Source organism: Bos javanicus, chromosome 26, assembly GCF_032452875.1.
Source record: "Bos javanicus breed banteng chromosome 26, ARS-OSU_banteng_1.0, whole genome shotgun sequence".
NCBI lineage: Eukaryota > Metazoa > Chordata > Mammalia > Artiodactyla > Bovidae > Bos > Bos javanicus.
Window position 1 is genome coordinate 30,506,284 of NC_083893.1, and position 23,306 is coordinate 30,529,589.

General features: G+C 48.6%; 2 protein-coding genes across 2 annotated transcripts; one reads left to right on the forward strand and one right to left on the reverse strand.

Annotated features, from left to right (window-relative positions):
• Positions 1-214: 214 nt before the first annotated feature.
• DUSP5 (dual specificity phosphatase 5) lies at positions 215-13,043 on the forward strand. The gene is made up of 4 exons (XM_061403432.1): positions 215-825; positions 5,409-5,557; positions 8,568-8,787; positions 11,548-13,043. Exons 1-4 carry the CDS (start codon positions 447-449, stop codon positions 11,952-11,954), a joined length of 1,155 nt encoding a protein of 384 aa, XP_061259416.1. The 5' UTR covers positions 215-446; the 3' UTR covers positions 11,955-13,043.
• An 8,127-nt stretch (positions 13,044-21,170) lies between these two features.
• LOC133239093 (chondroitin sulfate proteoglycan 5-like) lies at positions 21,171-22,782 on the reverse strand. The gene is given in 2 exon segments (XM_061402643.1): positions 21,171-21,978; positions 21,981-22,782. Coding segments are annotated over 2 exon segments (1,251 nt in total). The 3' UTR covers positions 21,171-21,529.
• Between the last annotated feature and the right edge of the window lie 524 nt (positions 22,783-23,306).

The window sequence follows — 23,306 nt, forward strand, 5'->3', positions numbered from 1 at the left end:
CCACCGGCAGTCCCCGGTGATGCGCCAGTGAGTGTCTGCGCGCAGCGCCGCAGAGAACACAGCGAAGCGCCTTCCACTTCCTCTTTCTCGGGCTGACTAACGCTGGGCGCCCGCCCCGCGCGTCCCGCCCCCTGGGGGCGTGGCCGCGGCCCGAAGGGGCGGGGAAATACCCATATTCCGCCTTATATGGGCAGCCACGTCACAGGCTGCACACCCATTCACATAAAACGCTGCGCTGCCGGCGGAATCCCCGGCTTCTGCGGCAGAGAGTGGCCCGGCCGGGCGCCGAGCGTGCGGGGCGGGAAAGAAGAGTTGAGCGTCCGCTCCGGCGCCGGGCTCGGTCGGCCGGCCGCAGCCCCGTGGGGTCGTCCTCCTGGGCCTCGCCGGCGGGCACCCTGGCTGTGGGCACCTGCGGCGCGCACGGCGCGGGGCCGCTGGGCGGCGGCATGAAGGTCACGTCGCTCGACGGGCGCCAGCTGCGCAAGATGCTTCGCAAGGAGGCGGCGGCGCGCTGTGTGGTGCTCGACTGCCGGCCCTACCTGGCCTTCGCCGCCTCGAGCGTGCGCGGCTCGCTGAACGTCAACCTCAACTCGGTGGTGTTGCGGCGGGCCCGCGGCGGCGCGGTGTCGGCGCGCTACGTGCTGCCCGACGAGGCGGCGCGCGCGCGTTTGCTGCAGGAGGGCGGCGGCGGCGTGGCGGCCGTGGTCGTGCTGGACCAGGGCAGCCGGCACTGGCAGAAGCTGCGCGAAGAGAGCGCCGCCCGCGTCGTGCTCACCTCGCTGCTCGCCTGCCTGCCCGCCGGCCCGCGGGTCTACTTCCTCAAAGGTGAGCTGCGTCGGAGCCGCGGATCCTTGGTCACCCCACCGCGACAGGACGGCCCCGGGCTCTGGGGTCCCCTGCTGGCGCCGGCGCCTTCCTCGATCCTGGCGCCGGGGAAGTTCTGCACCCTGGGGCTTGACGTGCGCCGGGAAGGCCATGGCCGGTGTCAGCGCTCGCAGCTTCTCCGTCCCCACCTGTGTTCCTCGAAAGCGTTTAACGGCCTGGCTGCCCGGGGGGGTGGGGTTGCTGCACGCTGCTGGGGGCGCTGCTTCTTAGCAGTTAGGGAGCGCCCAGCACGAGCCGGGTTTCCCGGCGCCGGCTTCATGTCTTTCGCTGGGGCCGGCGCTCTGGAGCCTTCCTGATGGACAGATCTGAAGGGATCCGCGGGTCGCCACCACCCCCCCAGGAGCGTGGCGCCGCGGTGTCCCCTTTCCTCCCGCCTGGACAATTAACGTATGTTAGGCTGTGTCTTCATCGACCCTCTTGCCTTTTTGACCCTGGCGAGTCCCTCCCCTCTCTTCCTTTTCATTTCATTTTATTGCTTTTTATTGTTTCTAGGCTTCCCTTTCTCCCCTCCCAGGCCTTTCTAGCTCCATTTGGAGCTGACAGTCTTGAGTCTTCTCACTCTTTTTCACCTCTCTCCCGCGCCGGGATCATCCCCTGGACTGGTCGTGGGCCAGAGCTGGGGCACCTAACACGGTCTCCCGGGGGCGGGCGGCAGGTTGGCCGGCGAGCCAGGACCTAGGAGAGGGGCCACAGGGTGCTTGTGAAGGGGACTGCGGCGCATTTGGTTTGAGACCCTCCAGTAGCTGCTTTACCAGTCTGCACGTTACACCTGCTGGGGGAGATGACTTTGCTAGTGGGTGGGTGATTTACTGTCAAATTACAGAGTATTGATTTCTGTATCACTTCCTGTGATTGCTGCCGCCTTTTATTTGAGTCCGTTTTAACCTCAAGTGTATGGAAGGCTTATCCTGTAGGGAAGAGACGACGAGGACTCATACCAGCCAGCTCTGGGAGGTCGCCTTGAGATATAACATAGCTGGAATTCAGAACTCAGGTGCGGTGAGCTGAGAGCGTGAGGGCGCTGTTTTAGAACCGTGCAACGTGTGGAGTTTTACATCTTCCAGATTGGGAGATTCCAGAGATTCAGGGGCAGTTCCCACCTCGATTAGCACCTCTTGCAGGCTGTCTGTCCCCAGCTGATTCCTGTTAGGGAGACACCAGAGGCAGAAGATCTTTCTCTTGCACCCAGCCTCAGCCCCCAGGAGATGGAGAGTGCCCTCTAAACTCTGCAGAGCTTTCACACAGCCCCTGATTTATTTGTCTTCCTGATAGCCTTTTTGTTCTCTTCTTAGCTGTGAGTACAGGGAAAGCTTCTGCCTCTCCAGCAGCATGAAAGATATCTTCCAGGAAACCCCTTCTGGTCCTACCTCTGGTCTCCAGCCCTCTCCAAGGGGCTGTGCAAGCCATTTGAAAGTTATTGCCACAGGAAGTAGGCAGCTCTGTAGACTCACATCTCAAGTAAAAATGGTTTTTTTAAAATTTTTAATGAAAGTAACATGCTGTACAATGAAAAGTGGATCTTCTGCACACCCTAGAACCCAGTTCCACTCCCCAGAGGCAACAGTCAACTATTTCTTGTTCATCTTTAGATAAATTAATTTTCCATGAGTATCTTTTAAAAATAGAATTATTTTGTATATTTCCTGTTCCTGCCTCTTTCACCTAACTAGATTTTGAGAGACTTGTCCATATCAGAGCATACATGTCCTATTCACTTTTTAAACTCATCCCCTGATGATAGCCAGTAAGTAGATTGCTTCATGCCTTAGAATTTGAAGCAGTGTGGGAGAGTATGGCATCACTGACTCGATGGACATGAGTCTGGGTGAACTCCGGGAGTTGGTGATGGACAGGGAGGCCTGGCGTGCTTCATGGGGTCACAAAGAGTCGGACACAACGGAGTGACTGAACTGGGAGAGTATATCTCTGTCCAAATGCTTTTGTGTGTGCACTATCTTCTGGTAAAATTATGAGAATCGCTAGGTCACAGTTTATGTCTGTTTTAAATTTCAGTAGAAATTGCTTGATACTTAGCCTTACAACAATGCTGAACTTTTAAGTTGTTGCCAAAGAAAATAATTTCTTCACCTAACTAATGTCCAAGTAGGAGCTCAGGTTTTTGATCTAGTGGCATCTCAGATCATGAGGGCAATGCCTTGTACATTTCTGTCAATGCCTTCTGCACACACACACACACACACACACACCCCCACTAAAATGAATTGACCAAATGACATTGTCAATGTGTATTTTATAGATAGTGTCTGTCCTCTTTCTCTGCTCAACTCCCCTGGTATTGCAGTGGTGATCAATGAGTGAGTGTCTTCAGAACCACTCTGAAGACAACTGAAGCAGCCAAGAGTTGCTACAGCTCTTGCATCTCAAGTGAGGCACCAGAGAGGAATGCTCCATCTCTCCACCCTTCTGATGGGAGTGGGTGAAAGACAGAGACCATCTAATCTGGAGGACTCCTGACCCCAACTTGAAGAGGCAGGACCCTGTTTATCTGTCTCTCGTCACACTGAGACTCTTTGTCTGCCTGCCATATTTTGTCAACAGGCAAGCAGGACCCAGCCCACACCCGCACCTCCTGTCGGTCCTCCTAACAGCCAGCTCTTTTAAGTGCTCTATTTAAAGCCAAGAGATGGGGTGACCTGAAGGCTTTTCTTTCCCAAGCTTCATGCTGGAGTTTGAGAGGGCCTGGGCCTCTTTACTTCAGATTCCTGTCCCCTATCACTCATTGTGTCTCCTAGAAACGAAAATGTTGAGGCACAAGAAGTGCTTTGCTTACTAGGGACACCTCTTCGGAGGAATCTGAGGGTCCGTGCAGGGGGTGGAGGCAGTGGTGGTGAAGGAGGGGAAACTAAGCCACAGATAACTCCAAACTTTCCACCTCTGCCGCCCTCCGGCATGACCTGTCAGCATGACCGGGAAATTGGTCATTGTGGAGGTCCGGAAGCTCATCTGGGGATGCCCGGGTGGCTATTTGTTGAAGTGACCACACGGGAGATTTGGGTGTGCTTGGTGGGGGCGGGGGCAGTTCCAGCACGCTGAGAGGAAGCAGTAATGGCGAGATGATTCATTCTAGGAATTGGCCACAGCTTCTGAAAGAGAGCTGGAGACTGCCGAGTAATCCATTAACCATTTGCCTATGGCAGGGGTTTAAAAAAGCCACCATGTGCTCCACTGTGGGGCTATCACAGCACCAAAAGACAAAAGGAAAAAAAGGGGGCCATTGGGAAAAAAAATATATGGTCTCAGAATGCTTCTTTAAGTGATGGTTGAAGGAATTCCTTGGCAGTCTAATGGTTAGGACTGGGCACTTTCACTGCCAGGGCCCAGGTTCAATCCCTGGTCCAGGAACTAAAGATCCTGCAAGTCACAGAGTGTGGCCAAAAAAAAGTGATGTTTTGACCCCAATTCTCTGGAAAAAGAAGCAGGTTTTCTGGAGGCTCTAGGAAATGGCTTAGGTCCCTTTGGAGTGGAAGCAGGGGGTTTCCCCACACGAGGCTGGCCTAGTCACCCAGCAGCACTTGGCATTCTCAGGCTTTAGGGCCAGTTTTTTTGTTTGGTTCTCCCCACTTCCTGTATGGGCCCAAGAATTTACATCCTCAAGTTTCTCTGATTTGGTCAGAGTAGTTCTAACCTTAAGTGATCCAATTGGAGAAGTTTAAATGTAGTTAGGATTTTTATAGAATCATACCTGTGGGTAGTTGACTTATCAGTTTGAGGGTGTGTATGCACACACAAGGGCGTGTGTAGCTGGGGAGAAAGTTCAGGAGGGGAGGGTAATAATAAAGGGGAGAGTAGGTGGCCATCAAGGGGAAAGCAGCGGGGGTTGGGGGTGGAGATAAGAATTAAGTTCAGAAGGCCTCATTCCTCTAGCTTGGTTTAGAAGGTAATTAACTAGATTGATTACACTGGACCTGTGGAGAGGACTGTCAGCAGTGTTCTTAGCACCTTGGGAAGGAGAAAGGGCAGGGCTATTTTATGGCCCTGAGGTTAAAACCTCATGTAAGACCCCATTCCCTTATAGAGGGGGTTTCATCTATAATCCTGTTTAGAGCTGATTGGCTATGGATGAAACAGACCAGTTTAGGTTCTTTCAAGAATTAATGAAATTCTGCATAATCACACCTGAATTTTAGATAAATATGAGAAAATGGCTTTTGTTGTCTGGAGGGGTTTGGTTAATATTTGCCAGATGTCAGATATATTTCCTTTCACAGCTTAAGCTTCTTCTGATAGACATTAAAAGTTAATCATTGCCTTTGAACTGTAGCTTTTTAGGAGAGAAAGAGAGAGTGAGTATGTGTTTGTCTGTGGAGCCCATTTCTATTCTAAAACTATTACTTGTTTTGGCTCAGTTTTTTTTATAAGACCAGAATGTATAGTGACTTAATACCTTTTTTTAATATTCCACTCTCAGGGTATTGATCAATTCTAGGCATTTTCTCACAGACTGAAAAAAAAAAAAAAGTCAGTACTTATATCTCTCTTGCTTTTTTATTTTTGTCTTTTAGGGGGATATGAGACTTTCTACTCAGAATATCCTGAGTGTTGTGTGGATGTAAAACCCATTTCACAAGAGAAGGTTGAAACTGAGAGAGCCCTCATCAGTCAGTGTGGGAAATCAGTGCTCAACATCAGCTACAGGCCGGCCTATGACCAGGTACGTGGTGTGGAAGTGCCATCCAGGCCCCTGGCTCTGTTCCTTGCACAGCACCTTGGCTCTCCCTCTCCCTGATCACTAACATTGGTTGGTTCTTTTGCGGATCAGGGAGCTGGCAGAGGCCTCTAGCTTTGGAGAACCTCTGTTGCTTGCCAACTTGAGTTTCCATCCAAGAGTACATGGGCTTCCTTCCAGCAAATAAGCTGTCAAGAGCAAACACGCTTCAGGATGCTTGGTGGCTTCTGGGGAAAAGGGGAAGTGAAAGATATATTATTGTTAGCTGGCCTGGGAGGTGCAGAGAAGCATCGAAATAGCAGTTTAGGTTTCCCTGAAGACGTTTTCAGAGATGACATTCAGGCTTCCTGTGTTGGTCTTCTGTGTAATTGTTCACGCTCTGCAGTTTCTGCAAACCAACCCGGTATCTGTAAAGGCGTGTCTTGGCATTTTTAACTGAAGGAAGAAGATTGGGGGAGGGTTGTAGAGAAACTACTGTTTGGAAGGCTATGCAGCTTCCTTTAGGGGTTTCTGATGCTTATAATTCCATAAATTCTGAAACCAGAGATCAAGAGACACTAGAGGATTTCATGTGTCTACAAACACGTGGGTTTTTTCCCTTCCTAGAGTTGTACTTTCTGGCAACCCACTAAAGGCAAAAAAAGTGGACAGCTCAGCTAGGGGGTTACCTATGATGCAGGAGGAATGGGGGGAGGGGGAGGGAAGCAAGCAAGGACCCAGATGTGCAGAAACCAGAGGTCAAAACCTACTTTCCCATTTTATAGAGGGAAAAACTGTCACAGCTCGTGGGTGATTGGTTTTTGCTGCTCGGTTCATGGCAGCACTAAGCTCAGAACTCCCTTCTTCTCATCCCTTGCTCTGGTCCTTTTTAGGACCCTGTTCTGTTTGCCACTTGCCTTCTTTTGGACGAAGGTCATTCCATTAGGTACCTGACTTGGTAGGAGGAACTTTTTAGGTTCTTCACACAAAATAAGAACATACCCAAACCATAAGAAGGAAGACTTCTAGATGCTACTACCTAAGATGCCAGCTGCCTGCCATGAGCAGAGCTCTGCCCCCTGGGGATAGACTTCCAAGTTCAGCCAGGTGGCTTTTCCTTGAGTGGAATCTTTGGTCAGGAAACCTATTCGCTTGGCGAGGTGCCAAGGTTATTATTTTGTTTGTTTTCCTTTGTTAAAATTACAGAGTATTATGAACCCTGGGCTTTCAAGCCGTGGGCATCCGGCTTAGCTGGATTTCCATTTGCGTTTGTTTGTTTGGGTGGTGTTTTCCCCCCTCCCTTTCTCAGAAAGTGAAAGAGAAATGAGAATTTGCAGGATGTTGTGAAAGCGCAGCAGCTCTTTGGCCAAGCAAGAACCGGGGGAGGCCCTGAAGTGTCTCCAAGACTCATCTGGGGAAGCCCCTAGTGTTACTTCTTAGAAGTGCTTCTGCCTTGAGAAAAGCTGGGGGAGGTCGTGTTAACCTTTGAGGTTTCTGAAGCCCTTTGGTTTCTTCCTCTTGAGTCTAAGAAGAAGATTCAAAAAAGGAAAGAAATATGGTTTCAGGGGTGTTGGTTGGGCTAAACTCCAGGAGAAACTGAGTAGGATCCCAGGTCTGGTGTGGCAGCATTTTCCAATCTCTAAAGAGAGGGAGACGTCTATGTAGTTACATCTTAAATGTTAAGCCCAGGGGCCAGCTAGCAAAAGTACTGGTTGTTACTATTACTACATTTTGTAAAATCACTTTAAGTTTCTTTCAAGTGGTCAAACTGGCCTTTGCCTTAAACACCCGACATCTCCGGAAAGGAAAAGCCGGCACCCATGCGGAGTTTCTGAGAACTGCCTTCTTCTGCCGGCCCTCATCCCATTGCCCCTTTCCCTACCATGGGGCTGGCAGAGAGTTTCCATTCCACTTTTATTCCAGGACAGGAAATGGAAACACAGGAAATGGATGGATGATACGAGAAAGGCGGCCAAAGACACAGCCACCGTCACCCCAGCTCAGTGTTTTTCTCTGTAGATCCTGGGCTCCCATTGTTCCCGCTGTGGAACGATAGCTTTTCTGGCCACCCTGGAAATGCTGAGACTGCCAGAGTCTGATTAGCCAGCAGTTCTTTTTAGCTTTGCCTCAGAGTAGATGGTCTCTGGTTCTTTGGATCCTTCGTAACTAGAAACCTCAGGTATAGGTTGTCTCCCAAAAGGGTAAGGATGTAAGCATCTCTCAGCAAAACTCAGCTCTACTAAAGATCAGGCCTGGGACTTCCCTGATGGTCCACCGGTTAAGACTCAATGCCTCCACTGCAGGGGACGTGGGTTTGATCCCTGGTCAGGGAACTAAGATCCTGCATCCCACATGCTGAGCAGCATAGCTAAGAAAAAACAACAAAAAAAGACCAAGCCTCTGATCATGGCCTAACAGCTTTTCCTTATCTGAGGATTTTGGATAGATAGTGGTTATTTTCACTTCTGAGACGTATACTTTTGCGGATAGTGGGAGGCACGTTTTGGTGTTAGATCCAAATGCCTTTTAGGATCAACAGTGTCCTAGGTTTGATGAAACACACTACATCCAAGGTCAAGACTGTAAAGGATGGGGCTCTAGAAGGAAATCGAGGTTGCCCCCAAGGTTCAGGCCTTGGCCTGGCACTCATGGGGCAGCTAGAACTTCAACATGGTCTTCTCAAGTCTTCCACCACCCCACCCTGCTTCTCATCCTTGTCAATCTAGAAGGGCTGCCAACATTTCCCTCCACCTCGATATATGTAAGGAAATGAAAATCTCAGCTGTGTGGGATTTACTGTCCCTGAGTCCCAAGGCAGTGACATAGGGTAGAGAGTTTACCAGGATGGAGGCTCTACCCAAACTCTTGGTTAAACTGCCCTGCTCTCAACTCTCTACCTGGGAACCAGAGAGGGAACCTCCGAATTGAAAACAAATGGGTCAGGATTGTTTTCTTTCTTCTCCCCAAAGAGCAAGCTGATCAATATTTCCTGGTTGTCCTTTGCCCCTGCTTCCAGGGTGGCCCAGTTGAAATCCTTCCGTTCCTTTACCTTGGAAGTGCCTACCACGCATCCAAGTGCGAGTTCCTTGCCAACCTGCACATCACAGCCCTGCTCAATGTCTCCCGGCGGACCTCCGAGGCCTGCACGATGCACCTACACTACAAATGGATCCCCGTGGAAGACAGCAATGCAGCTGACATCAGCTCCCACTTTCAAGAAGCAATAGACTTCATCGGTACGTGCCGCCGTCCTCAGTTATTTGGGGGGGGGGCTGTTCTTGGATTTTGATGTACTGATGGAGGTCACCCCATCGCTGAGAAGAAAAGCATCTTGTTTGCGCAACCACCACAAGTGGGAGCCAAGAAGAGATTCACCTCAGAACGACAGAGGGGAGGATTTGAGCTGCTGTTTAATAGGAGCTTTAATTTGCAGGATAAATGTATTAGTTAATATCATCTTAAGGCAGTACTTACTACCGCTCTGTTAGTGTTTCTGGATGGATGGGAAGCAGAGTGCGTGCATGAGTGATGCTGCATGCCAGGGACGCAGAGGAGGGAAAGAACCACGCAGACTGTGCTTCTACGTAGATTGGGATATTTTTAAAAGCAAACAGAAGGATCGAGAGAGCATTACTTACGCACTGAACCCCCGGGGCCCCAGCAGCTTTCCACGGTTTTTGGCAAACTGCTTTGGGGGCAATTTGTTTTGCATTTTCAGCTCATTTTGGATTAACAGTAACACTCGACTCAAGCTCCATGCTTTATGCACAGAGAAGTTGGCATCTTTTTGCATCCTTTGTATGTTCCGTAAGGTAGTTATCACTTACTGCATTGTGTAGGCCTGGGAACTTCTGGTCCCTCTGCCTAGAAAGGGCTTTTGGGCCTTGGGATTTCAACTCCTCAGGGCAGACTGGACTGTTCTTTCATTTGACATCTTTTTCTCCCATCCATCTCCCTTGGGGACTAGGCTGGGCACTGCTCCCCACTCTTGTGGACTTGCTTCCCTTTCCAGAGTCCTCTTTCCCCTTTAACGTTGCACAGCTGTTGAAGCTGAGCAGCGGTCTTCCTGCTTCTGGCTGTGAGGGATGTTGGAGGGGAAAGGCTGGTATTGAGTGTAGCAGTGATATCTTAGTGCAGGGAGCCATTAAAGGGCTCCCCTCTTCTGCCACATGGTGGGCCCTCTGCTCATCACACACAATTTCTACTCCATGGAAACCCACCGAGAAACTCACTGCAAGCAAAAGGCTGAGCCTGCCCTCCCTGGCCCCTGAGCCTCTGGGCTGAGATGGTTCCTCTGGAGCCTCCGAGGGGCAGCTGAAATGATGGGCTCAGGGTGGGAAATCCTTGACTTGTTCTCCCTGTCCCTGGGAATGCCTTGCCCTTCAGCCTGTTATTTAATTACCTAGATAGCTTCTCAGTGAGGTCATGAAACAGCCCCCATCACTTCTCAGATGCCTCCCTCCCCATCTGGTGTGTGTATTGTGTCTGTTGTGTACACAAGCACACAAACCCACAGCATTCTGAACGCACATGAGCTACTTTTCCCCAGACCCCTCCCCCTGCTGAAGGAGGGAGGGACTGAGGCCAAACCATGCTCGCACTGACCCTTTCCAAGGGCCACATGGAAGGCAAGCCCCGAGGTGTGGAATGGAATCCAGAAGCAATGTTCTGTAGGCTCTTTGGTTTCTGGGATTTGGCTCTGGGCCAACTAAAAGCTGGATGACAAGGAGGCCAGTGGAGGAGCAGAAGAAAATTGTGGAGTCATGACCCTGTAATCCTAGGAACTTGGAGTCCCCTTTGAACTAATTTACAATTTTTTTTTTCCTTTTGAATCAGAGACTATATTGGGGGCACCTCTAAGGAACTATCATGGGGCATCCTTTGAGATTTTCATTCTGGAAACTCAAGGGATCCTTCCTGACTGCTCAGAAACATGATCTTTTAGATCTTAGAGATGCAGCTGCAAACCTTTTTTAAACATGAGGAAGGAGGTGGGTAAGGGGGCTGACTTTTATTGGCCTTTCAAAATCTTAAATGTTTTTGCGTTTGGTGGCCTGACATAGTGCCAGGTATGTCTAACTTCCTGTGATGTAATTGTTTCCTCACTAGCAAAAGAGGGAATTGGAAAGACTCTTTTTTGTGGTTTTAATTTGATGTGTATATATGCTTAACCTTTTACCCCTGCTCATTTTTAACAGTTAGAGCTCTTTTTGGGGTAGGAGTAGAACAGAAAAGGAGGGCACCCCGCCCCCGCCCCCCACCTTTGTGAAACTGAGCTAAACCATGCTAACTGACGGTGGTAGCTTTATAGCAGCAACTCCCGTTGTTGTGCAAGATGGAGTTTGCCAAAGCCATTTATATCCTCCGTCTCGTAAGCGTCACTTAGCCAAGGCTATAATTAGCGGCTGCACACTATTTATTGTATGTTTCATTGGTGGGAACCCTGGGGGCTGAGCCAAGCATCGCGCCCTGGCATAGCCAAACAAGGTGCCTGGGGAGGCTGGAAGGCCTCTCCCAGGATGGGGACTAGGTTATCACCATTAGAATCAGACCCTGAGAGACAGGAATTGCTTTTCCAAGTCAGTCTTTGAGCCTCTCAGAAAAATGTGAATGTGCAATAAAAACTTGCATGCAGTTTGAAAGATATTCCCAAAGCCTTCTTGAAACCCATTTGTGAAACCCAAGTTAAGATGGCATCCCCAGGAAGGGGTTACTCCAGGTCTAGAGCCTCTCTAGTGGCAGAACCTGTGCAAGTACCCTGACAAACTAAGGTTTGTGTAGGTCCTACAGAGGGATGGACATCAGTGGGACTCCGAGGTCTCTCCTCGCCAGTGAGGATTAAAGACTGGCAGAAGCCTACTGTGGGACCACTGCTGTTGAGCAGACATGATGAGACTTGATAACTAGGTCACTTTTTTTTAAAGTCACTTTTTTTAAACCCAATTGCCTTTGAGTCCCCATCCCAACTCAGTCCCACTGTCTCTTCTTTCTTCCAGACTGTGTCAGGGAAAAGGGAGGCAAGGTCCTGGTTCACTGTGAGGCTGGGATCTCCCGCTCGCCCACCATCTGCATGGCTTACCTCATGAAGACCAAGCAGTTCCACCTGAAGGAAGCCTTTGATTACATCAAGCAGAGGAGGAGTGTGGTCTCGCCCAACTTTGGCTTCATGGGCCAGCTCCTACAGTATGAGTCTGAGATCCTGCCTTCTGCGCCCGCCCCTCAGGCTCCCTCCTGCCAAGGAGAGGCAGCCGGCCCTTCATTCCTCGCCCACTTGCAGACACTGAGCCCTGATGTGCAGGCTTCATACTGCACATTCCCTACCTCGGTGCTGGCCCCGGTGCCCACCCACTCGACAGCCTCAGAGCTCAGCCGGAGCCCCCTGGCCACAGCCACATCCTGCTAAACCCGAGCTGGGGGAGCCAGCCCAGCCCCAAGAACAACTGTGATTTTGTATTTTGACTCGTGGACATTTCACACCTGTGCAATACTGAAGACCTCACCCTGTCCTGCTGTCCTGGTAGGACAGCGAAGGGGTCACTAGGTTTGCAGACAAACTTGAGACTGACCTCGGGACTGAAGGAAGGCCAAGCCATTATGAGAGCACAGTGCGTGCTGACTACTGTACTTCCAGACCCCCGCCCTCAGGACTGCCCAGTCTTTGCACCTCAAAATTCGCCTTTTCATTTCAAGCATAAGGCAATAAATAACCTGCAGCAACATGGGAGAAAGCTGTTGCTAGACCAGGAGAAAAGGCAGTCATGAAGCCAATTCATTTTGAAGGAAGCACAATTTCCACCTTTTTTTTTTTTTTTTAATTTTGGCAGTCTCTATATCTGTCTCTGTTGCTTCAGGGCATAAGCTGATCACCACCTAGTCAGGAAAGTAACCCTGCAGGGTTTTAGGGACATGAAGTATATGCCGATTTGAACCCTCGGATGCTTTTGAGACTCTGTCTTGGATCAGGTGGAGTCAGCTGGGTGAAGTAGCGAGACGGGAACACTTCCGGTTTCCTTCTCACTGTGGGTTCTTCCCTGACTTTGGACTTGGGCATGATTGTTATTCATACTTGAACCTTTCTCGTTGCACCTCTCCTCAAAGCAACTCTTGTGTCATTTGAAAAGAGTTTTAGACCATAGACCAAAAATCACCCGTTTGAGGTGGTGGCAGTGGGTGCCACGAGAGAGAAAGGGTACCCACTTCCTGGGTCAGTGGCATTGCAACGGTCGTCAGCCCAGCTTGCTGTCTTTATATGTGCTTGTCTCGTCTCTGATGACACTTGTGTTCTTCCCTGCCCCTGGGGGTTGTCTTCAAGCTGTTGACTTCTGGGATTTGCAGATTTCTCAATGTGGTACTACTTTTTTTTTTGTCTATAGGTTATTTCTCCAGGGGAAAAGGCAATAATTTCCTAAAATCCATATGAATGTGAAGAAAAGCAGTATGTTACTGGTTGTCGTTTTTTTTTTATAGTACAAAATAAAAATAGTAAAAAGAACGAAAGTGCTTCTTCACGTTGATGAGTTCAGGCAGGGGTACATTGAGGTGGGGACCCAGCCTACTTTTCTGGGCTCTATCCAAATGAACTCTTAAGGTGATGGTGGTGAGTGTGCAGGCATGAGGCTGTTTGTCTACTCAATGCTTTCCAGTTGGGAGGCTTTCCTAAGTTCGCTTGCAAGAGAATTCTTAGATCCAGGCCACATGGGGAGGTGGTCAGAGCATCTATCCACCCTGAGCTCTTCACTCCCTTAAGCCCCAGGTAGAGTTCAACTTGAACCTCAGCTTTTTCATCCATGAAATGAGTGAACTAAGCTAGATGGTCCCAAAAGTTCCTCAGAACCTGAGACCCTTGATGGCAGCAAACCTGAGTGGCAAGCTTGTGGTCAGCCTTCTCCCCGGTACCTGCGTATGGCAGACTCTCAGAAAAGTATGGAAAAATGACCGAGGGACAAATAAGCGAATGAAGTGAAGGTTTGCTTTAAATGCTTGTTCTTTTTTACTCTTGGGATTAATTCTTATAGATAATTCCCTGAGGAGTTCCTAGGTAAATCCTTCCATGAGTGGGTTTAAATCCAAGGCTGAATCAGCTTGCCTTCTGAGTAATGTCCTCTGTGTGGTGGAGGAGGGAAGGGGCAGTGTTTGCTTATCCCCATGGCTTATGCCTCTGCTCCAGCCCACTCTTGGGGACTGTTTCCTAATCATGAGGAACAGGAAACTGACTGGGATTGACATCACACATTCCCAACACGGATTCGAATCCATACTCCTTGACTATGGGGTGTCCAAAGCCTCCAGCTCCCCCAGCAGGTGCCATGTCCGCAAATAGCAAGCTGGCATCCAAGCCAATAGCACTTCCTAAATGTCTCACCTCAAAAGCTTTGCTTGAGGCCTTGCTCCCCACAGAACTTTCCTTCCCCACAGATTCCTTGGAAAGACCTCAGGTAAGAATGTCACCCCTACTGGGGAAGCTGCTTTACCTTCAGCATTTACATAATCCAACCAGGGCTTTCAGAGGAAGCAACGGAGGAAAGAGCACTGGACAGGAAGGGAAATCCTGGCTTCTAACCCTCACCCTGCCCCAAGTCTAGTGCTTTAGAGCTAATCTATAATCTTGCTGGACTAGATGTTAGGGCTTGGTCCACCTGAGGTCTCTCCCTGCTTTCGTATCTCTGAGCCTCTGTTCAGCCCTGGAATGTGTCCCATTGTGTGAGTCTGTCCAGGTGCTGAGTGGCTGGAGGGGCCTCAGGCAGGGAGAGGCAGGGAGGGGGAAGCTGGGTGCAGGCTGGGGTGATACGCTAAGCCGCGTCCCACTTGCTGACATTTGCTTTATTGCATTAAGGTCTTTCTCTGAAGGGTGAGTAAGTCCTCTAAATCAGGCATATGAGGATTGCTCATAAGCCCGTGAGTCACTGGCGGGTAAGCCAAGTGAAGCCCCACAGCTGGGGATGGTTCTGTAACTCTCACTCCCTTGCCAGTCTCCTTATTAATTACCCTTCCATTTTTGCCAAAGCCAACTTTACACGGGCTTCCGGTGCCAGATGCGGAATTAAAGCTGGTGTGGTCCAGTTCCTTCATCCCCAGGTTTTGAAGCAACACCTCTGCTGGTCTGCAGCAGTGCTCCAGGAGGAGATGTGTCTGGGAGAATAGAAATGTTCATTCTCTAAGCTGTTTGCCAGCTGATTCTGAGGGTGAGCCCCTCAGGTCTACCCTGGCTCCTGAGCCCGACCTGACCTAGGGGCAGGAAGTGTAAGAGCAGCTCACACCAGTGTGCTCACCGGAGCCCCGTGTACCCATTGCGCTCCTTCGTGTGAGGACCCAGGGAAAAAGCACGCCAGGTCTCAGCACCCTGGAAGGCCGCATGAGTTGGTGGTGGTTTATCTTCCCAACCCCATAGCTGGTGACTGCCCCTGTTTCCCTCCTTGCTCAGGCCACCAGGCTGTTCAGACCCAAATGTTTAGCCTACCTCTGGCAATTTTATAGGACTTTATGGCATATGTTTTGGGTATTGACTCCACCTGGTTTCCATTAAAATTTTCCAACTGTATTTTTCTTTGCTTCCATTGCCCCAGTGACTTTAAAAAAAGAATAACCCTTGAGTAATGAATATTAAACATACCACAATTCGTTTATGGGATGAGGTGATATATAAATACACATGGAGAGAAGGCCATACATCCTCCAGTGTTGCTACTCTCCATCTCTCTCTGAAGGATTTATCCATTGGACATGACTTAGCGACTAAATCACCATCATATGCCACAAGTCAAGTTAGGCATGAATATAGATCTTGTCTCTTTAATACTCATCAAAACTCTGTACAATTGCTTTAAAAAAAAAAAGATTATTTTCACATGGACCATTTTTAAAGTCTTTATTGAATTTGTTTCAGTATTGCTTCTGTTTTATGTTTTGGTTTTTTGGCTATGGAGTCATGTGGGATCTTAGTTCTCTGACCAGGGATCAAACCCGCAGCCCCTGCATTGGAAGGTGAAGTCTTAACCACTGGACCACCAGGGAATTCCCTGTACAAATGCTTTTATTGTCTCTATTTTCAGATGCATAAACTGATCCTCAGAGATACTAGGTAACCTGCCCTAGGTCCCATAGCTAGTAAATGGCAGAGCCCAGGATGAAGCTATTTTATTGATCTCACACCCCTCTCAGCACCTGGGATATACAGCAAGTGCTTTTGCCATTGAACTTTTGTGTCCAAGGAAGACAGTCTCCTCAGGCCACATTAAAAAAAAAAAAAAAAGACATTTTGGGTATAGATACAAATGGCATTTAATGTCCAGCTGCACTCTACTCCAACCACAGTGGTTTTATGACAGTCCTTTCAATAAGTCATGCTCCCTCCTGCCTCTTTTGTTCACACTGGCTCTTCTGCCTGGAACACATTTCTCCCCTAAATTCACCCTTCAATTAAATAACTCCTACTTGTCCTTCACGTTTCAGCTCAAATGTCACCTTTCCCAGCAAGACTTCTCAGACTTCCAAACTAGGTCAGACATTCCCATTCAGTCTCTCATAGCTTCCTACCTATAGCTTTTCTTCACATTTTATCGAAGCCTAAGAAATATTCATTTATCTGTAATTATATTTTATTAATGTTTGTCTTCAGATAAGAAGCACCAGGAGAACAAAGATTATATTGAATTTCAAGAGGGATCTAGTGCAAGGCCTGATTTATAGTAGGTGTTCAATAAGTATTGGTTGAATGAAGGAGTGAATGAATGACAAGCTGGGAAATAAATGCTGTCAGAACCAGAAGTTGCTCTTTCCATCTCTCTCAAAGCCCAAGCTATCCTCTGCACATAAGCTCATAAGCATGTTAACCCCAGGTGCCACTTTTGAATCCCTTACCACTCCTGAAGGAAACACGGTTCCTAGATTTAATTACTGCTATCCTATTGGTCAGAGTCCATGTCACCACATCACCTCATTGGTCACTTGTCAGTCTATGGGTGGGCTGCCCTTGGGTCAGGTGTCCACCCTGGCACCAGTCAGTTTCCTCTTAAGTTCAGAGACCTGCCTACCTCAGACTCCCTGAGCAGGGTTTGTAGACAGAGCAGTTTCAGTTAGAAAGGGTGGATATCCTGCCACACACTTGCCTAGCTTGCCACTAAAGAATTTAATTAATGCCCAAAGACTGAGTGTTGGATGAGAAGGCCTTGGAGATGACCAGATAGCCTGGGCACAGTAAAACTCAACCCTACCCCTTTTGTCCTACCTCTAGTAAATGACCTCATATTATCCATCAGGGTATCTAAATTTAAACTCTTGGTAGTATTCATTTATAGTGGTAGGTCTGATCCCTTCCTGCCCACATATCCACCCCCATTTGCTTATAAAGTTTATAGAAACCTGGAAGTTACTAGGTGGGAGTTTAAAATAGAACCTTGAAGCATCCCTATGCTTACATTCTGGGCTTCCCCAGCAACCAGGAATGAAAGTGCTGCTTGAGAGAAATAAACCTCCCAGAGTGAAGCCTCAGATATATCTCTAAGGTAGGAAGGTGAAAATAGTTTATCTCCAGCCCAGGAGGAAAAGAACAGTAGACTTAAAATCAGGGAGCGTAGCTGCCAGACCCTAGGGAATCTAACAGCTTAGGACCTTTAAAAAAGCACTTACTATTGGCAGGCTGTATGTTGATCATTTTGCATATGTTCTCTCGTTTAAGAGCCACAGAAATCTTGCAAGAATAATACTGTTAGCCCTCTTTTACAGATAAGCAAACTGAGAGGTTATAAACTTAGTCCAAGGGTTACATAGCTAAAGCCTGTGAATGTCAAAGCCAGGATACCCAACTTGCATTGGACTCCCAAGGGCATACTCTCTCCCTACATAACACTACTTTCCAGAAAAGAAAATTCAAAAGATTCTCAGTTATCTGTCTCCATGTCTATATCCCTTACATAAGGCTATGAAATCTATTTGTTCTTCAGAACAGGGTTTCAAGTGATCTCATTGTAATAATTCCTTAACTTTACAAAGCCTTCTCTTCCAACATTATTTAGATTTGGGAGCTGAATTTTCAAGTGGGACATGGACAAACTAGCATGTTTACAGATGAGGGGCAATGAAGGGGTTGGAGACTATGATATATGAGGCGAGTTTGGAAAGGTGGTAGAGTTTGGTCTGGGGAGGCTGCTGCTGCTGCTAAGTCGCTTCAGTCGTGTCCGACTCTGTGCAACCCCACAGACGGCAGCCCACCAGGCTCCCCCGTCCCTGGGTGTCTGGAGAGGAGAACCAATCAATTGTCTAACTGAAGTTAAGCAGAGCAGTTTCTTGAAACTCAAGGGCTGGAATTTTAAAAACTTGAGTTTGAATTCCGGCTCTGCCACTTGCTAGCTATGTGAATGGGAACAAATTACTCCATCTCCTTAAGCCTCAAAGTTCTTACCCATAAAAAGAGTACTAATTGGATCTACCTTGTGGGTACAATTTTGAAGAGTAAATCTGATGAGGAGTAATTGCCTTGTATAAGGTCAAAGACATAGTAAGTCCTCAATGAATAGTGGTCATGATGTTAATTACAATAATTACAATGGTGACCTACCCACTGGTGTGAGGGTTGGGCAAGCAGAAGTGGATTTTCTATTGGAAAGTCTGCTGTGGGAAGGATTTAGGTCCCAGGGCCTTTGCACACCTGCCTCCCTCTGCTTCATCCCTTTCCTTCTTCACCTGGTCATTTATGGGCCTCCTTATGCCTCATTCGTGACTTCACTTGCTCAGGGAAACCTTCTCAGATTTCAGGATTCCTTATTAAATGCCCTTCTACATATATTAAATGCCTATACCTACATATAGGTATGTACCTATACCTTCCCTTCAGAGCACTATCACATGGAAATTAAATAACAATGCTCATAATTTTTAAAAATCAATTTTGTAGAGGTATAACTTACATAGTACAAAATTCACCCATAGTATAAAATTCACCCATTTGGGTTTTGACAAATGTGTGTGTACAGTCACGTAACACTTCCATAATCAAGATATGGGACTATTTTACTCACTGCCCAAATTTCCTTGTGTTCCTTTGTGTTTACTCCTCCTTCCCTGTCCCAGACTTTGGTAATCACTCATCTGTTTTCTTTCACTTTAATTGTGCCTTTTCTAGAATTTCATTTAAATGGGAACATACAGTATGTAGGTTTTTGAGTCTGGATTATTTTACTAAGTATAATGCATTTAAGATTCATCCATGTGGCATCAGATCAGATCAGTCGCTCAGTCGTGTCCTACTCTATGCGACCCCACGAATCTCAGCACACCAGGCCTCCCTGTCCATCACCAACTCCCGGAGTTCACTCAGATTCACGTCCATTGAGTCAGTGATGCCATCCAGCCATCTCATCCACTGTCCTCCCCTTCTCCTCCTGCCCCCAATCCCTCCCAGCATCAGAGTCTTCTCCAATGAGTCAACTCTTCGCATGAGGTGGCCAAAGTACTGGAGTTTCAGCTTTAGCATCATTCCTTCCAAAGAAATCCCAGGGCTGATCTCCTTCAGAATGGACTGGTTGGATCTCCTTGCAGTCCAAGGGACTCTCAAGAGTCTTCTCCAACACCACAGTTCAAAAGCATCAATTCTTTGGCGCTCAGCCTTCTTCACAGTCCAACTCTCACATCCATACATGACCACAGGAAAAACCATAGCCTTGACTAGACGAACCTTTGTTGGCAAAGTAATGTCTCTGCTTTTGAATATGCTGTCTAGGTTGGTCATAACTTTCCTTCCAAGGAGTAAGCGTCTTTTAATTTCATGGCTGCAGTCACCATCTGCAGTGATTTTGGAGCCCAGAAAAATAAAGTCTGACACTGTTTCCACTGTTTCCCCATCTATTTCCCATGAAGTGGTGGGACCGGATGCCATGATCTTCGTTTTCTGAATGTTGAGCTTTAAGCCAACTTTTTCACTCTCCACTTTCACTTTCATCAAGAGGCTTTTGAGTTCCTCTTCACTTTCTGCCATAAGGGTGGTGTCATCTGCATACCTGAGGTTATTGACATTTCTCCCGGCAATCTTGATTCCAGCTTGTGTTTCTTCCAGTCCAGCGTCTCTCATGATGTATTCTGCATATAAGTTAAATAAACAGGGTGACAATATACAGCCTTGATGAACTCCTTTTCCTATTTGGAACCAATCTGTTGTTCCATGTCCAGTTCTAATTGTTGCTTCCTGACCTGCATACAAATTTCTCAAGAGGCAGATCAGGTGGTCTGGTATTCCCATCTCTTTCAGAATTTTCCACAGTTTATTGTGATCCACACAGTCAAAGGCTTTGGCATAGTCAATAAAGCAGAAATAGATGTTTTTCTGGAACTCTCTTCCTTTTTCTGTGATCCATGACTACTAATAATTCATCCCTTTTTATTGCTGTAATCACTACTGTATCGTAGTGATATGCCGACCTTCGTTTATCAATTCACCCATTGATGGACATTTGGGTTGCTTCCAGCTTTTGGCTATTATGGATAAAGCTGCTATAAACATTCACAGACAGCCTTGCAGTCAAATGGTAAGTATGTTTCTAAGTTTATAAGAAACTGCCAACTATTTTTCAAATTGGTTATACCATTTTGCATTTCAAGCACTAACGAATGAGAGTTCCAGTTCCTCCATATCCTAGCTCACACTGGTTTTGTCAGTTTTTTTTAAGGTTAGCCATTCTAGTGCATGAAGAGGTACCTCACCGGATTTTTTTTTCCCCCTATAGGAAGGAAACTCAAGCTTTAATGACAAAGGCACAGCATGCATGCATTATATTATTCTTCTATCAGAACATTAAGACCTATAGAATCTGAATTCTTTGTATACCTCCAAAAAGACCCAGAAAAAGAAACACAGGGAATGGCAGCAGCGATGCTGCTGCCGGGGACCATCCCCAGAGTATCTTGCGGAGGGACAGTGTGCTATCGACTGGTGGGCTGGCCTGTCTCAGGCCCCAGACCAGGCTTCTCAGTGGGCACTAGAAGGTCATTTTCATCTTTCAGGTCTCTGCCTCCCACTGCATCCTTGTCCTCCTCTTCTTCCTCCTCTTGTAAAAAAAATAGAGATACCCAGATTACAGAAATGTTTCACTCTTAGGACCCGTGGAAACAAGTCCCAGAAGAATCTGAGGTCTACTTGCCACTTCTAGGGCCTGTAAAGGATGGAGAGAAGCAAACCACTCAGCCCTGGACATGTGCTTCATCCAGAATAAGAATCAGCCCGTGAGCTCTCCAGCAGGTTAACTACCTTGCCGTTAGGGGAGGTATATGGGGTTAATTACTAATGAGTCATGGGCTGGTGGCTGCACACAATATCCTTACTCTGACACTAAACTCTCTGGGTCTTTAAAACATATCAGACTGAGTATCTCCAGGAAGACAACAACCAAGGTAGAAGAAGCAAAGTCACTATCCAGAACTAAGAAACGCCAAACGTCTGCCGTGTGAGGAAGAACACTCTGCTTGACTTGACCTGTTTGAATGGCTGCTCTCTGGGTCTTTATCCAATGAGAAGGTCCTCATTCATGCCACCTGAAGCACGTGCCCCCCAGGGTCATGGAGTCCTTCTTCTGCTTTGCACATGGCTCAGATGGAGTGGTCAGTTCTCTCTTCTCCCAGGGTGTCTATGGACCTTCTCCTTCTGCAAGTTTAGCTAGAACTTGCCAACAAGAGCTTGCCCTCAAGCCAGCAAAGGCCTTTTCCAAAATCCTTGGCCAAGTCCTTTCGTTTTGCCTTTATAGTTTACTGGTTTGGTAAAGGGCACAACACTTAGAGGAAATGCACAATCTTACTTCTGAGGAAACTCTCCTAGTGATAAGCTCACAGGAAGTACATTTACGCTGTTAGTCTGTAGAATATTTACTGGGACCATCTCTTGACCCATAAACACACAAGCTCTGGGAATCTGTCACATCCCCCTCTCTGCTGAGGCAGCCTCCCATGCCCCCTTCAGGAGTTGACAAACCCCCTGGACATCTGCCTGCCACATCCTTACCTGCAGAAGGCCCCAGTGTTCTCCACCAGGTAGCACTGGCCGCCGTTGTGACAGTAACTTGGGAAGAGGTCGCACACTGACCGGCAGGAGCCGTTATGTCTCACAAAGCCACTGCGGCACACGGTGCCATTCTCGCTTGGGGCCAGGTCCCTGCCTGGCTCTCCTGGGCGGGGCCTGCGGGCGATGCTGCTGCCGGGGACCATCCCCAGAGTATGCTGCGGAGGGACAGCGTGCCACCGACTGGTGGGCTGGCCTGTCCCAGGCCCCAGACCAGGCTTCTCAGTGGGCACTAGAAGGTCATTTTCATCTTCCAGGTCTCCGCCTCCCACTGCATCCTTGTCCTCCTCTTCTTCCTCCTCTTTATCCAAGTCATCATAGAAGGATGTGGTAGGGTAGAAATCAGACTCATCAAAGGGAGTGAAGTCATCCTTTAAGTCAAGCAGGAAGGGGTCTCTCCCCGGGGATCAGGGTGGTGCTCTGAGATACCTGGTGTCCCAGGGAAGCTCCCCAGGTCGGTGCCATGGCCCTCACCATCCAATCCTTCAAAGTAGTCAATGTCAATTATATCTGACGCTGGGTGGGGCTCCAGTGTGCCCTGAAAGGGGTACGTGGGTGCTGGCCCGTGAGGGTCAGGTGTGCTGCCTCCCAGGTTCAGCCAAACCTCCGTGCGGCTCTCCTTGGGGAGTTCAGGGCCTGGGCTCGGCTTGTCGCCAGGGGTGGGGGAGGGTGGTTCACTGGCCTCCATAGCCTCGAAGGTGGCTGCGGACGTCGAGGACGGCCCGAGGGCCTCGTCGGGAGTCGGGAGCGTGGCTGGAAGGGCCTGGGTGTCGCCGCTGCCCGCCTCTGCGGTCACTCCGCCCAGGCCTGGGCTCTCGGCCTCCAGCCAAGCTGTGCCTGTCACCGCCACCGACGCCTCCAGCGCCTCCTCAGCCCCGACCCCAGGGCCCACCAAGGCCTGCTCACCGCCAGGCGCATTCCGAGAAGTCTCATCTTTCCCAGCTGCTGGTGGGCCGGCCTTCTCCCGCGTGTCGTTAGCACGCGGCTCCCACGCCGGGACGCTCTCCACCGGCGTGTCTGCCTCGACGGCGCTGCCCGCCTCAGGCACTGTAGCCAGAAAGGTACTAATGGACCTGCCAACACCACCTCTTCTTTCCTGTAGCTTTTCACATACAAGGCCTTGTGTATTGCTTTCTGTGTGTCTCCTTGAGTCTTGAGTAGGGTTGTCAAGATGGAGGACCTTGGTGGACATGCCCACCTCATCCTTCCGAAGGCCAGTCTTTGTGGGAAGGAGGCCTCACAGATGGGTCCTTTGGTGCCTGCTGCTGCTGCTGCTGCTAAGTTGTGTCAGTCGTGTCCGACTCTGTGCGACCCCATAGACGGCAGCCCACCAGGCTCCCCCGTCCCTGGGGTTCTCCAGGCAAGAACACTGGAGTGGGTTGCCATTTCCTTCTCCAACCCATGAAAGTGGAAAGTGAAAGTGAAGTCGCTCAGTCGTGCCTGACTCTTAGCGACCCCATGGACTGCAGCCTACCAGGCTCCTCCGCCCATGGGATTTTCCAGGCAAGAGTACTGGAGTGGGTTGCCATTGCCTTCTCTGTAGTCACTGAATTTTTTAAATTTGCATTTTCACACTTATGATTTTGAGAATTGTCTCATGTGCTTATTGACCATTCATATATCTTCTCTGATAAAGTATCTGTTGAAAATTTTCTTCAAATAAGCTGTTTTATTATTTCATTTTAAGAGTATTTTATGTAATTCATTGATCTACAT